This window comes from Pan troglodytes, chromosome 16 (genome assembly GCF_028858775.2).
Source record: "Pan troglodytes isolate AG18354 chromosome 16, NHGRI_mPanTro3-v2.0_pri, whole genome shotgun sequence".
NCBI lineage: Eukaryota > Metazoa > Chordata > Mammalia > Primates > Hominidae > Pan > Pan troglodytes.
This window is the reverse complement of record NC_072414.2, coordinates 55572373-55587749: the sequence shown is the minus strand read 5'-3', so window position 1 is coordinate 55587749 and position 15377 is coordinate 55572373. Positions and strand designations below refer to the sequence as shown.

Here is a 15377-nt window from a genome sequence, read left to right as displayed (position 1 = left end):
AGCCTATGCTGAACCCACTTCTGGAACTAAGGTTTGGTCAGGGCTGGTGCAGCTTTGCCTTTAAAGCAGAAGGCAGTCAAGCAAAGAAGAAAGTAGCCATTGTCAGTGGCTTTCCTGAGAAGCCAGCCTCAGCTGGTGCCCCTGTGCCTCCATTACTCCACCATGCCAAGATGAAGTACAGTAGGGGGTTCTCTTAAAAACAAACCAAGGAGGTCGAAAGGAAGCATTTCCCAAGGAAGGGGAGCAAGATACTGCTGCTATTTCAAGCTCATCAATGTAGTTCTGAATTATAGCTGACACCCTAATTTAGGCTCTGTCTAGGTGTACTTCTCCACTTAAAATGGATGCCGCAAAACTACAGGTGGTGTTATTAGAAAGCCACATTATCTCCACTTTCCCTCCCCAATCCTCCTCAAACCAATGCTTTTCAGAGGGTTTGACCCTTAGGAATAGGTGGTTCTTTCCACTTCTTGCAAGGCCAGAGTGGTACTTGTGCCTTCCACTGAGTGTCACTGTGCTTCAGCATGGCTTCCAAGTTGCACTACTGCAGCCCAACTGGAATGGCAAAAGATTGGCAGGGAGAACATTTAGAGCCTTGCCCCTCTGCTGTTCCTCCAGGTAGGCTGCAGGAAGCATCCTAGACTACCAGGGCCGGGGGGAATGTGCTCCTGCATGCTGCAGAGGGTCTGAGGCACAGCCAGGAGATGACGAAGCTCTGCCCCTTTGGCCTTGTCCAGAGCTATGCTGTTTGGCAGCAGTGACAGCAACCACGCAGCCTCTGACCAGCACAGCTGCCAAAAGAGAATGTGCCCTATGGAACAAGGATGCATAACAATTTGAGCTGCAGGCACCTGTGTCTTCCATTTTAGAAGACTGACAAGAACAGGCAAAGGAGGATGACTGTGGAAACAGGGTTCTGTCTGCAGGAGGCATGGAGGCAGGGAAGTAGTCTATAGGAACTTACTGTAAACAGGATGTTTATTTAAAAGCACTTATTTGCCTGTTTTACCTTAAAAGATGACCAGTATCCTTTGCTCAGAGCCCCAAAACTGGTGCCTCAGGGTAGAGTCTAGCTCTAAAGGGGAAGGGAAGGGGCCTCATTTTTATAAGATCAATAGTCACAAGAGACTGAGGGTGATTTCACTGGGCAAGGCCGAGTGGGACCTCAGGCACCTGACTGCAGGCACTAATCTCCAGGCCATCACTTTGCCCATACAGGTCACTTCATCCTGGCCCAGGTACTGCAGCTCCAAATCGTGGGGATTCTGTAAGAGCTTGCTACCTGTTGACTGAGGAGGCCCACGAGTCGAGTAAGTACATCATCATTTATGTGGCTCTACTGAAAAAAGGTGTTCAGAAATAAGTCAAAAGGAAAGAGAACAGACTTTTAATGATACTTTTTAAAAACAGTTCAGGTTGGTGAAGCAGAAAAGGGATGTGATTACAATTTAAATGAATCAGTCACTTGCACAATTAATCCTCTTGGCATCATACAAACTGGGTTTTAATGGCAAATGATGACATCATAGCATGACCAACACTGATGGAAGGCAGTCTAGAGTCCATCACGCTCACACCTGAGGGGGAAGGCATTGCACCCACTGACGAGACGCAGAGACCTTGGACTACAGATGACACCACATGCCCACTTCTCCTTCCTCACCTTCCTATGGCTACTCCTAGTCACCTGGGACCCAGGCCTTGGCTGCAGGAACAGACTTTTTCCATCGGCTTTTCCAGGGCCCAGGTGAAGAGGCCACTTCAGCAACAGAGGGTACAGGAGAGAGTTTAGGGGCTGGTGGAGATTAAAGTGGGATAAGTGTATCTAAATAGACTTATGTACACTAAACCAATGAAGGAGAGGTTTGGCTTTAAGAAATAAATATGTCCCCAACCCCAGAAACCTAGCTGCTGAGTAGGTTCCACAGGCGAGATACACATTTAACACTCACCCCGGGCCAGTACACTTGACTGGTTTAATTCTAGTACATCTGTCATCACTATACACTGAGTAGAATACAGTGGATAAGCAAAGGTTTCTCCACCATGGAGAGAGATTTGTGTTGCCACAAACTGTTTCTGTCAGCCACCCGTGTGGGGACTTCTGAGAAAGTTTTCTTGTTCCAAGGAGCCATGTGACTCAGCGCGAGGCCCTGCCTCAGCAGAAGCTCTGAGCGAGAAGCCACATATATTGCTGGAGACAACATGGCACAAGGGAAAAGCCCTGAAGAGGACAAAAGATCAGCTTTCAAAATAGGTGTGGTAAGGCTGCACAGTTAAAAATGAAAACACAAATAGGCACATTTACATCACTGCTGTTCAAGTGCACAATTGAGATGGATCCAATCACTTTTCTAAAGAATCTTCACACCATTCAAACGTTTCTGTTCAAGTAAAACCAACCAATAAGAACAAATTCAGAGAGAAGACGTGTTCATCTCTTAAGCCAACAGCATCACCTGTCTGAAGACCATTCTGCCCGACAAAGTAGTCCAACGTGTTGCTAAAGTTCCATTTGGTATAAAAATACAGCTTTTTTTCACCATCAACTCTGCCCAGGCCTTTACTGTTTAACAGCTGCCCATTCAGAGAGACTGAAGATCGAAGTATCAATGTTAGAGGTTACAGCTGTCTACCTTCTAAGCAAAAGAGCCCGGATTCATAGGAGATACTTTGCAAGATCAAAGGAGAGTCACATTTCAGGTGGAATTAGATGTGATGTTAATGTGTGATACATCAGATCAGGTGGAGCTGTCATTTTTGTAGATCAGAACTCGTCAAATAGCAGAGTTTCATACAGTTTAACCTAATATAATTTAGCATTGTAAATTAAGCACACATCTCCCTATTATCTTTTAGGACTCAAAGTTGTAAGACCTAAACATGATGGCAAAGTTTTATTCTTTGGAGTGAAAATTTAGACCAGCACTGTCCTACGCCGTATGTGGGTGTTGAGCACTTGAAATGTGGGTGTTGAGCACTTGAAATGTGGCTAGTGTGACTGAAGGCACTGAGTTTCTAATTTAAATTTCAGTCACATGTGGCTAGGGGCCATTGTACTGGATGATATAAGTTTACACATAATTGCAATTTGCTCCTTGTCATGTTAAAGTGTTTAGCAGATGTGTTCTGGGAAGATGTGGGATTTATCCAGTTAATATTAAAATGGAAATGGAGCTACATCTGCTCCCACAACTTCAGATATCCAACCTGAGGGAAAGCCACCAGACTGTTTTTATATCATAAACTTAAAAAAAAAAAAAGGTCAAGATGTTTTTAATAGAACAGGCTGGGCATGGTGGCTCATGCCTGTAATGCTAGCACCTTGGGAAGCCAAGGTGGGTGGATCACTTGAGCCCAGGAGTGCAAGACCAGCCTGGGCAACGTGGTGAAACCCCATCTCTAGTAAAAACATTAAAAATTAGCTGGGTGTGGTGGTGCCAGCTACTTCGAGGCTGAAGTGGGAGGATCGCTTGAGCCTGGGAGGTTGAGGCTACAGTGAGCTGTGATCATGCCACACTGCACTCCAGCCTGAGGGACAGAGTAAGACTCCATTAAAAAAAAAAAAAAAAAATTGCCAGAAAGTCTCATTGGCTTAACACAAGATACATTTTGTCCCTTGTGGAGAATTGGTAGGCTATGTCTACCAACCCCCACCCACCCCAACCAAAAAAAAGAAAAAAAAAAAAACCACCACAGGACTGTCTTAGAACACTTGTAGAAACCACAACTGCTTTCTTTAAATGGGATTCTGGTTCCAAATTTGAATCTTTGAGTTAAATCTGTTTTTTAAAAACAAAACTGGCTGGGCGTGGTGGCTCACGCCTGTAATCCCAGCACTTTGGGAGGCTGAGGCAGGCGGATCACCTGAGGTCAGGAGGTTGAGACCACCCTAGCCAACATGGTAAACCCCCGTCTTTACTAAAAATACAAAAAAAAAAAAATTAGCCAAGTGTAGTGGTGGGCACCTGTAATCCCAGCTACTCAGGAGGTTGAGGCAGGAGAATTGCTACTCGGGAGGCCGAGGTTGCAATGAGCTGAGATCGTGCCACTGCACTCCAGCCTGGGCAAGAGAGAGAGACTCTTGTCTCCAAAAACCCCCAAAAAACAAAACGAAAACTCCACTTACTCAAACAATATTTTCAACTTGTCCTATCAATCAGGATAGGCCAAAGAGAGGTGTTAAAACCCAGAGCAGCGAAGAGTCTAAATTTCCTCCTGTGGAAGCACACCCCCAAGTGATAAACTGAAGTACTGAAGTGCGGGTGGTGATCCAAGTAAATCCCAGAGGTTCACACCTCAGACTCGGATGCCAAACACAAGCAGTAAGTCTATAATGGACATGTCGTGACTTCCAGTGGTACAACTAAGGGGGAATGAGATACTGATTCAAAAGGAGGCAGACGCCATGGCTTTACCTCACTGGTAACACCTATACCATGTCAGTGAGTCACAGCATTTTTTTTAAACATTACATGTATTTGGTCTTTACTCCCATCTTACCTCCCCGCAAACAAGTATGCCCCAAAACCAAAAAAACCAACAAAGAGAGTAATTCTTGTATTTGCAGGACAAGTACAACTGAACCAACAAATTTATTTAGTTAGTGCTGATAAAGACAGCAGCCTCGAGAGACAAGCAGTAATTACCTGGTCTACTTAATGATGCCCTTTGTTATATTTTACAGGCAAAAAGAATGATTCCTCAGCAGTCACTGTGAAATTTTGTGGGCCACAAGTATTGTGCACACATGATCCTTGATTTAGAGTCAACCTGATATCCATTACAGCTGTGGAAAGGCAGCAGGCAGTTGTGTCGCTCTTCACAATAAGGAACACATCTTGCTTTCAGCATGTGAGAGGAACAAAAGCATTGATGTAAATGTGCCTCAAAGTGAGAACTGAAAACATTAACATAAAATAAAAAAGTCAAATAAGACTAAGTTCTTACAACTACATATAAAAATTGAATTATTACAACTAAAGCAGCAAATCAAAACATCTGCTGAGGTTTTCTGGTAGAACAACAACAAAATTAGTTGGTGCCCATGTTCAGTAAGTCACTACCATTGACAAAACTAAACCCAAAATAGGAAATTGAAAAGTGCATAATGAAATTAAATCTTGTATCAAGTATTTGTGGAAAACTGGAAATGTTTCTCTGGTATGGTTGGTGAATGATGATTTGGAGGAGGTATTAAAGTTTATCCGATCCAGCTTTGGCCTGGTGTTCCACGTAGAAAAGGATGTAGGCCTTCGCCTTCACCACAGTCTCCTCGTCAGTCAGTGTTACAGTACTGTCATTGAAGTGGAACCAGCGGCCTTCGTGAGTTGCGTATGCTGTGTAATGTCCAGAACCAACCCTGTAAAGGCAAAAGACCAAAGGAAAAAAGAACCTCAGAAATCACAAAGAGACCTGTACAACTATATAATGTTAGATTTAAATTTTAATAAGAATACATCCTAGACTTTTGATTTAAGATGCTTGTTAAATTAATGTTTTTACCTTCCTCCAAACTGACCAGAAATCGAGAGTTTGCTAAAACACAAAGCAGATGGCCCTGGACTAATGGAGAAAACAGAGATGAGGAACTCTCAACCTAACAAGCACAGGTCAAGGCCTACGGAAACATGGAAAACTAGGTACCAGGTTTTCCCATCAGAATCTTAGGAAAAAACTAAGCTTAACAAAGAAGGGCACCCTTCCCTGACACTGTGGTCATCAGGGGCTCTACCCTATCAGCATGACCCACCCACTCACACACAGAACGCTGGAGTCAGTCCTCCAAGTCAGACGGAAGGCCTGCAGCTAGAACAGACCTTTGTAGGTGCCAGGAAAACCCTATTTAAATAATAAAGATCCATCTAAATAATAAAGATCCATCTCATCATTTACTATGATTCCAAGTAAACCACCAAAACCAAATTTTAAAAATAAGCCTTTTGCATGCCTACAAAATCACATTTTTGAGGGGAAAGAAATACCAGGAAGAACAAGTAAGGCAATCAACCCTGAGGAATTGAATGCAGAAAACCTAAGAGAACTTTACATTTTTAAATTAGTGCTAATAGTTTCAAAAAGATAGTGCAATCATAAAACAAGAATAGGCTGTTACGAAAAAGTTGTCAGAAAAATGTGACTGATTTAATATAAATATTTTATGGAGGAGCTAATGTTTTATTTGGATACAGATGAAACCCAAATTGGTGATTTGGAAAAGTAGGCCATGGCAGTCTTTAGAAACACAGACAGAAATCATTAGAGTATTTAAGACATGTGGAAGAGAGATCCAGGAAATTCACTAGGCATATAATAGGGGTACAGAGAACAAATGATTTCAGACCTACAGTATAAAGAGTTTCATGAGCTGAAGGCACCAAATTAAAAGTGTCCCTACCAACTACCAAGCAGGAATACACTCCAAGGAGAAAAAAGCCAGGTGCCTGTAAAGTAGTGAGAATCAGACTTGTCATTCATAACACTATGTGAGTGTAGATGTTACTTTAACACAGCTCTGTGGGAAAAGGATTTTCAACATGGATAGTCGTCTGCCCACATATAGTAGTCTTAAGTTTGAAGGTAAAATAGCCACTCTCAAACCAAAAACCAGAAGGTTAGACCCCTCATACAAACTTTCAGGGGAAAAAATTAATGTTTTTAAACAAGACTTAAAATGAGTCTTTAAAGTAGATGATATGGAGTAAGTTATTCCAAGTAATTTCCCCTTTTGCCCCATTTAAATTTCAATTGGTAAACGAATAAGCAACTTTGGAGTTTGTGGACAAATAAGACTGGGTCGTAAATACTGGGTTCAAATGAACCATTCTTCATTTCACTTTTATTTACCTTCCCTTAAGCCTTCACAACATCATCTGAGGAGTACTCTTCTGCACCAAAACTGAAGGAAATTTCACCTACTTTATCTGAATCCATTTTTTAGGAAGAACTAGCAAGAGTGGTACAAAACTGCAGGTCATTGGGCTGGCCACCAGGTATTCCCACCCACCAGAAGCTGGCTGTTGTACTCACCCGGAACCATGGTGCACCACCACAGCGGCGAGGTCATACAGGCAGCTCTCCGGGCCACTGTTCTCAGGCTACAGAACAAGGAAGAAGGAGCAGTGGTCAATGACATCAGTATCTCGATGACCTCTACCCTCTCCATGTGATGACAATCTTACTGAAGAGCCATTTTTTCACCATGCTAAAAAGGTAACCACCTTACCTCTAGTAAGTAGCATTTCATGTCTAGGCCTCTCAGTGGAAATTCTACGTATGTATCAACTTTATTTCTTAAATATGCTGTCCAATGAAATCTTTTCAAATGTAAGCATAGCACCTGGAGGATAGAGATGAGGTCAAAGATTGTGAACACCTAATTTACCTTTCAGTCAAAGTTTGATACTACTATCAGTTCAGTAAATAACATTTTAGCTGCCCTATCAATCATTCTTCCATGCATACCTTATGCATTCATTCTGTAAGGGGTTTAGCTTTTACTGAAAATCCTAGAGACAAATACAGAACAGTTCACATAGTGTAAAGTTATAGACATGGTCTTAGCAGTCAAGCATTTTCCCATTGAAATTGCTTCATAACTCAAAATTCAACACTCACCTTGGGTAGTTTTTGAATCCAAAACTTTTTTGTGGACTTTTGTTTCTTTTTGCATTTATGGCACATATATAACTCTGTCTCATCAAGTTCTTCTAAGTCGGTAAAACTGCGAAGACAATCTAAACAAATTGATTTTGGCAGCATTAAAACAAGATGCCTTTTGTAGAGGCAATGTACTGTAGAAAAAAGACCCAGGTTTAAAATCTCAGCTTTATTAGCTATACGACCTTAGAAAAGTTAACCTTTCTCAATTGCAAACTGGAGACAAAAAAATAATACCTACTTTGAAGAACTATTGTAAGGAAGAGAAATAACGTGTAGAGCACCTGGCATCATGCCTGACATCTGGTGATGATCAATTATGTTGGTTTTACTATTAATGATAATTCATCTGGATAATTCTGATAAAATGGTTTCCTGATGAATTTAAAGTTTCAATTGTAGTTTTCTGTCAATATGTTACATTATACAGGACAAAGCTCCAAACTCATAAAAAAAAGTCAAATTTAGATAATTTAAAAATAAACATAGATCACAGAAGGCTACACTATCAACCTTCTCTGTCCAGACGCTATACTCTCAGTTCCTAGATAAATCACAGCTACATTTTTTTTCATTTAAAGATGTAATTGTGTAACCTGGGGTTTAGTAAACTACAGTCCTAAAACATCCAGCCAGCCACCTGGTTTTGTAAATAAAGTTTCACTGGAACACAGCCATGCCCATTTGTTTACATTATTGTCTGGCTGCTTTTACACTACACCAAACTGAGTCACTGGGGCAGAGACCTTATGTGGTGCAAAGCCTAAAACACAGTAAATCTTCACTTAATATCATGACAGGTTCTTGAAAATTGTGACCTTATGTGAAGCAATGATAAACCACTTTTTTCTCATCAATGTTATAACTAAACGTTAAAGGAAACTATTATTGGAGGACCTGCTGTATGTCATTTTGCTTTAAACTTGCAGTTTCCCAGAACCTACTGATGACATTAAATGAAGACTTACTGTATTTACTCTCTGGCCCCTGTGCCAATTCCTGATGCAATCAGATATTCATAAATCTATATAAAATACACGTTATTCTGTAGAAAAAAATATGAATGCCTATGGACCCCACACTTGGATTTTCTCGAGTACTCAAGGAGCCAGGGTCTCTGTGCACGGCCTCTCCTAGAGTTGTGCAGTGGACAACCTGTGTGGCCATGTGCTTCTTACCAAAGATAATTCCCCTTCCTCTGCCCAGAAGTAGCCATTATCCTGACTTTTATGTTAATCATTTGTCTTTATAGAACATGTATGTATCTTTAAATAACATATTAAAGTTGGGTAGCAAGCAGAAACCTAGCTGTGTACAGAAAAGCGCTCTTGTCTCTGTACTCAAGTTTCCAGGCCATAGTCAGCCTTTGTGTCCGTGACAGTAGTAGACAGCACCCCTTCAGGGAAAGTTAGTGGAGGCAAGGTGTGGCAGAGGACTAGACAGTCTTGAATATGCCTTTGTTGCCTGATCCTAGTACCTAGAAGGCACATTCCTATGCCTGCCTCCCTACAACTCAATTCTCGCCTCCCTGCAACTCAATTCTCACTTCTTTGAGACTTTCTCAACCTCCAGTGGACAGTTAACCATTCTTTCCTCAATTTCCCACAAATACTACATTGCCAACCTGCTCAACCTGCTATTTTATGTCAATGATGGTTCCTGGGAAAGGATGTATTATATTTTGACATTACATTTCCTGAAGCAAGTCTCAGACATTACAACCAAACTTGCAAATAGAGTGATGCTGTTCTCAGGAGCCTCCCAAGTCCTACATCTCTGGCTACAAAGAAAGAGCACTGACTACACAGCAGACTGGCTGGCTGGCACTAATAATCCCTTCAGACTGATCACTGTGGTGCTTGTTAGCTCTGCAGTTGAAGTCATGGATGCTTTCTTCAGCAAGTATTTGTTACATCATGTAAAAAGCTATGGCCTTGGCAGGGACAGCGGGGGTCATAGGGAGAATAAGAAATAAGGAAAGGAAACACAGAATTTTCCACATTTAAAATCATCATTTGAACACTCAAACTAGAAAAAAGGAGAACTTCAACATGACAAAGGCCATATATGAAAACCCACAGTGAATATCACACTCAATGGTGAAAGACTGAAAGCTTTTCCTCCAAGATCAGGAAGACAAGGATGCTCACTTTTGCCACTTCTGTTCAACATAATATTGGAAGTTTTAGCTAAAGCAATTAGGCAAGAAAAAAAGCATCCAAAATGAAAAGGAAAAAGTATAATTATCTCTGCTGACAGATCACATGATCTCATGTAAAACCCTACAGTTAAACAATTAACTACCTGAAAGCTATAAAATGTTGCTGAAAGAAATTTTAAGACATAAAGACATCCTGTATTCATGGATAGGAAGACTCACTATTGATGTCAGTTATTCTATATTGATGTCAACTTCATCTATAGATTCAGTGCAATCTCAAACCAGTAAATTATTTTGTGGATGGTGACAAAATTACTCTAAAGTTTATTATGGAATGGCAAAAGACCAAGAATAGCAAATACAACATTGAAGAAGAACAAAATTGAAAGACATTCACATGCCAAAAAAAAAAAAAAAATTCTAGACACAGACTTTTATACCCTCCACAAAAACAAATAAAGTGGATTGAAGGTATAAAACTTTTAGAAGATAACATAGGAAAAAATCCAGATGACCTTGCATTTGACAATGGCTTTTTAGATGCAACACCAAAGGCACAATCCATGAAAGAAGGATTTATAAGTTGGACTTCATTAAAATTAAAAATTTTTGCTCTGCAAAAGATACTGTAAGGGAATGAAAAGACAGGATACAAAATCAACACACAAAAATTAGCTGCATTTCTATACACTAACAATGTATTCATTGTTAGGTATTTCCAAAAATGAAATTAACATAATTCCATTTATAGTAGCATCAAAAAGAATAAAGTACTTAGGAATACATTTAAGGAGACAAAAGACTTATACCTGAAAACTACAAAACATTGCTGAAAGAAATTTTTAAAGACATCCTGCATTCATAGACTGGAAGACTTGATGTTGTTAACATGATTATTACTACCCAAAGCAACCTACAGATCCAATGCAATTCTTCTCAAAATCCCAATAGAAATTTCTGCAGAAATAGAAAACCCATCCTGAAACTCACATGGACTCTCAAGGAATCCTGAATAGCCAAAACAATTTTGAAAAAGAACAACAAAGTTATAGGACTCATACTTTCAATTTTAAAACTTACTACAAAGGTATAGTAATCAAAACACCATGACACTGGCATAAGGACAGACATACAGACCAATGAAAAAAACTCTTACTATATAGTCAACTGATTTTTGACAAGAATGACAAGACTACTCAATGGGGAAAGGACAATCTTTTCAAAAGATGGTGCTGGGGAAACTAGGTATCAACATGCAGAAGAATTAAGTTGGACTCTTACACCATATACAAAAATTTAAATAGATCAAAGGTCTTAAACATAAGTCTTAAAACTATAAAACTCTTAGAAGAAAATGTAGGGGAAAAGCTTCATGACATTAGATTTGGCAATGATTTTGATATGACACCCAAAGCACAGGCAACAAAAGAAAAAATAGATAAGCTGAACTTTATCAAAATTAAAAAATTGTGTATTGAGGGATACTATAAAGAGAACCACAGAATGGGAGAAAAATATTTGCAAATCATGTATCTGGATAAGGGATTAATGGCCACAATATATGAAGAACTCCTAAAACTCAGCAACAAACTGATTCAAAAATGGGGAAAGGACTTTAATAGACTTTTCTCCAAAGAGGCACAAATGACCAACAGACACATAAAAAGATGCTCAACATCACAATTACTAGGGAAATGCAAATCAAAACCATAGTGAGATACTACTTCACAGTTACTAGGATGGCTGTTATTTAAAAGACAAAAACAAAAGCAGAAAATAACGTGTTAGCTAGCAAGTGGAGAAATTAAAACCTTTGTACCGGCTGGGTGCGGTGCCTCACACCTGTAATCCCAGCACTTTGGGAGGCCGAGGCGGGTAGATCACGAGGTCAGGAGGATCGAGACCATCGTGGCTAACACAGTGAAACCCCATCTCTACTAAAAATACAAAAAATTAGCCGGGCATGGTGGCAGGTGCCTGCAGTCCCAGCTACTAGGGAGGCTGAGGCAGGAGAATGGCGTGAACCTGGGAGGTGGAGGTTGCAGCGAGCTGAGATCACGCCACTGCACTCCAGCCTGCGCGACAGAGCGAGACTCCATCTCAAAAAAACAAAACAAAACAAAACCGTTGTACCTTGCTGGTGGGAATGTAAAATGGTACAGCCACTGTGGAAAAGTTTGGCAGTACTTCCAGAAGTTAAACAGAATTATGATTCAGTGATTCCACTCTTAGGTATATACCCAAAAGAACTGGAAGCAGGAACTCAGATACTTCTACACCAGTGTTCATAGCAGCATTATTTATAATAGCCAAAAGGTGGGAAAAACCCAAGTGTCGTCAACAGATGAATGGATAAACAGAATGTAGTCTATACATACCAGAGAATATTAAGCCTCAAAAAGGAAGTAAATTCTGAGACATGCTTACAACATGGATGACCCCTGAAAATACACTAAGTTAAGCCAATCACAAAAGGATAAATATAGTATGATTCCACTTATATGAGGTGCCTAGAATAGACAAATTCATAGAGGATACAATAAGAGTTACTGGGAACAAGAGAGGAAAAGTAGTGAGTTACTGTTTAATCGGTACAGAGTTTCTGTTTAGGATGACAAAAATTTTTACAAGTAGTAATGGTTGTATAATATTTTGGGTGTGCTTAATGCCACTGAATTACACACTTAAGACAGTTAAAATGTTACATTTTATTCTATGTATATTTTACCACAATTTTTAAAAAAATTGTTTTAAGAGACAAGGTCTTCTTCCTCTGTCACGCAGGCTGGAGTATAAAATAGCTCACTGCAGCCTCAAACTCCTGGGCTCAAGCAATCCTCCCCAGTAGCTGAGATTACAGGCATGAGCCACACTGTGCCTAGCTCATTTTTTTTAATTGACAATGTCTGCTTGAAACTTTCACAGGCAAATAAGAAGGCAGGGAGAGTATGACTCTGAAATACTGTCACTCCAGCCTCTCCATCCCATTAGCCAGATGGTTTATGATTCACCAGCAAGACATTGTTGCCCGTGCTACCTAGCCACACAACACTGAGAAGCAGAAATGCCTCAACAGCAGAGAAGCCTTTTTTTCCCCCTATATTTAACCTGTACAGACCCACTTTCTGAAGGGGTCTCCCCGTGTGTGGAAGCATGGGGTCATTCAGAGGGCTACTACTGAGTTGGCAGGTGGTATTCTAAATCTCCTTTAGTAACTGTTTAGAAGCTTTAATTTCAGGAATTTGATACCCTGAGGAGCACTGAGATTACTGAAAGAATCTATCAACATTTCACAGTAACTCATCTGCATTTATGTGAAATGCACATAAGTACTAGACTGCTCTCTTGTTCCTTCTACCTGCCAGGCAAAGCCCCTGCCATCACCCTGCTCCTTTTCTGAAACCAAAGCACCTCTCGCAGCCTTCCTTCCTGTCCTCATCTTCTCTCCAATGCAAAGGAGGTTCTTTATGCCTTCTCCCAACATCTTCCAGCATCTTCTTGCTTTCCAACATTTTCTTCCTCCCTGCCTTTTTGAGTTGCTTAAACTTACAAGGTGACCATGTAGTGGTCTCCCTGCTGATTTATGCACAAGATAATGGAAAGTTAGTCCTTTTCTTCTAAGACCACATGAGATACCAAAAAGGAATAGACATGATCAGGTCAGGCCCATAAGATGATTCATAAAGAGGCAATATAAGCTGAGCCTGGTTTTTCAAACCCTCAGTTTAAAAAATGGTGGCCCTAACTGCCTTGAGAACCCCTCTCTGTTCTCCCTTTTGGTACTGCCTGCCAAGAGGTGGGGACATCCTCAGGATCACAGCCAAAGCAGAAGGTAAGGAGACTGGTGTGCCCAGTAGGGCCTCCTGGGGAGTTCCCCTAAGAAAGTGCTATTATAGTAAACCCTAGTTGGATTAGTAGAGAACAATCTCCACTACCACTGTCATCTCTTCATGGGTTTTAAAAAGTTACCTGAGCATCCCCAGAAACCTAATGCCTATTTGTAATCCTCAGCTTCCCAGAGTGCTGGGATCACAGACATGAGCCACCATACCCGGCCCTAAAAAACAACTTTTAAATCACAGTTTCTAAACATAAAATTTCTGAACTACAGTATGTCTGAATGATAAGCTTATAAGGGATGTATATGTTCCTCTTTTTACTTTTTTGAGCTTTCTCCAAATTCTTCAATAAACATATGTATAAAGAAAACCATTATTAAAACATACAGGCCAGGCATAGTGGCTCACGCCTGTAATCCCAGCACTTTGGGAGGCTGAGGTGGAGGATCATTTGAGCCTAGGAATTCAAGACCAGCCTGGGCAAAAGGGTGAAACCCTGTGTCTACAAAAAATACAAAACACACAAGCATTGCAGCATGTGCCTGTAGTCCCAGCTACTCAGGAGACTGAGGTGGGAGGATCACCTCAGACTAAGAGGTTGAAGCTGCAGTGAGCCATGATCCCACCACTGCACTCTAGCCTGGGCAACAGAGTGAGACCCTGTCTTTTAAAAACAAACATATGGGCCGGGCACAGTGGCTCACACCTGTAATCCCAGCACTTTGGGAGGCTGAGACGGGTGAGGTCAGGAGTTTGAGACCAGACCAATATGGTGAAACCCTGTCTATACCAAAAATGCAAAAGAAAAAAAAAAAAGAAAAAAAATTAGCCGGGTGTGGTGGCTGCACACCTGTAGTCCCAGCTACTCAGGAGGCTTAGGCAGAAGAATTGCTTGAACCAGGAGGCAGAGGTTACAGTGAGCCAAGATTGCACCACTGCACTCTAGCCTGGGCAACAGAGCAAGACTCCATCTAAAAACACACACACACACAAACCAACACAAACACACATATAAACACATGGACATATATTTCTTTAAGGGGAAGACTATCTAGATACAACATACCCTTAACATTCACAGATTTGGCAACTGCTATTTTAACTATTTGAAAAGCCTGAATGACCCTGAAATGTACCTCAGTTTAATATTTTGCAGCAGCATGAGTGTGAATTTCACCTCAGAGCTCACATGTGGAAGTGAATTATATGGCCTGTAAAGAGTCTATTAGCAGCCAGGCACGGTGGCTCACGCCTGTCATCCCAGCACTTTGGGAGGCCGAGGCAGGCAGATCACTCGAGGTCAGGAGTCCGAGACCAGCCTGGCCAACATGGTGAACCCCATCTCCATTAAGTACAAAAATTAGCTGGGCATGGTGGCTTGTGCCTGCAATCCCAGCTACTCGGGAGGCTGAGGCAGGAGAATCGCTTGAACCTGGGAAGTGGAGGTTGCAGTGAGCCAAGATTGTGCCACTGCACTCCAGCCTGGGTGACAGAGCAAGACTCCATCTCAAAAAGAGTCTACTAGCTATCCATTGTTCACATTTCAGTAAGGATCTGAGGAAGCTGCTTAATGTTTCATTTGTACTTTACTGCATTTCCTAAAAAGAAAAAATATATATAAATATTAAAATAATAAGTATATATGCTTATATAATATATTCATTCATATATATATATATATATATATATATATATATATATATGCACCACTTTCTGAA

The 15377-nt window shown here is 40.8% G+C and overlaps 1 protein-coding gene and 1 long non-coding RNA gene across 13 annotated transcripts in view; one reads left to right on the top strand and one right to left on the bottom strand.

Moving 5' to 3' along the window:
* The window catches only part of LOC104002339 (uncharacterized), a 94631-nt gene that overhangs the window by 4865 nt on the left and 74389 nt on the right, over nt 1-15377 (top strand). For all 3 annotated transcript variants that reach the window (XR_001710004.3, XR_001710003.4, XR_001710002.3), the window contains exons 2-3: nt 1219-1310; nt 6941-7212. This is a non-coding gene — a long non-coding RNA (uncharacterized LOC104002339). The remainder of the gene's footprint in view (nt 1-1218; nt 1311-6940; nt 7213-15377) is intronic.
* Nucleotides 4559-15377, bottom strand: part of USP3 (ubiquitin specific peptidase 3) — an 88612-nt gene continuing 77793 nt past the window's right edge. For 6 of the 10 annotated variants that reach the window (XM_016928337.4, XM_063795117.1, XM_054667656.2 and 3 more), the window contains 4 exons: nt 7618-7736; nt 7226-7339; nt 7030-7097; nt 4559-5362 (listed from right to left, as the gene is read on the bottom strand). In XM_016928337.4, the coding sequence (XP_016783826.1) occupies nt 5197-5362; nt 7030-7097; nt 7226-7339; nt 7618-7736 (467 nt within the window). In that variant the 3' untranslated portion in view covers nt 4559-5196. Of the gene's footprint in view, nt 5363-7029; nt 7098-7225; nt 7340-7617; nt 7794-15377 lie in introns of all 10 variants that reach the window. The other 4 variants (XM_016928336.4, XM_016928339.4, XM_054667654.2 and 1 more) reach the window with 1 other exon arrangement.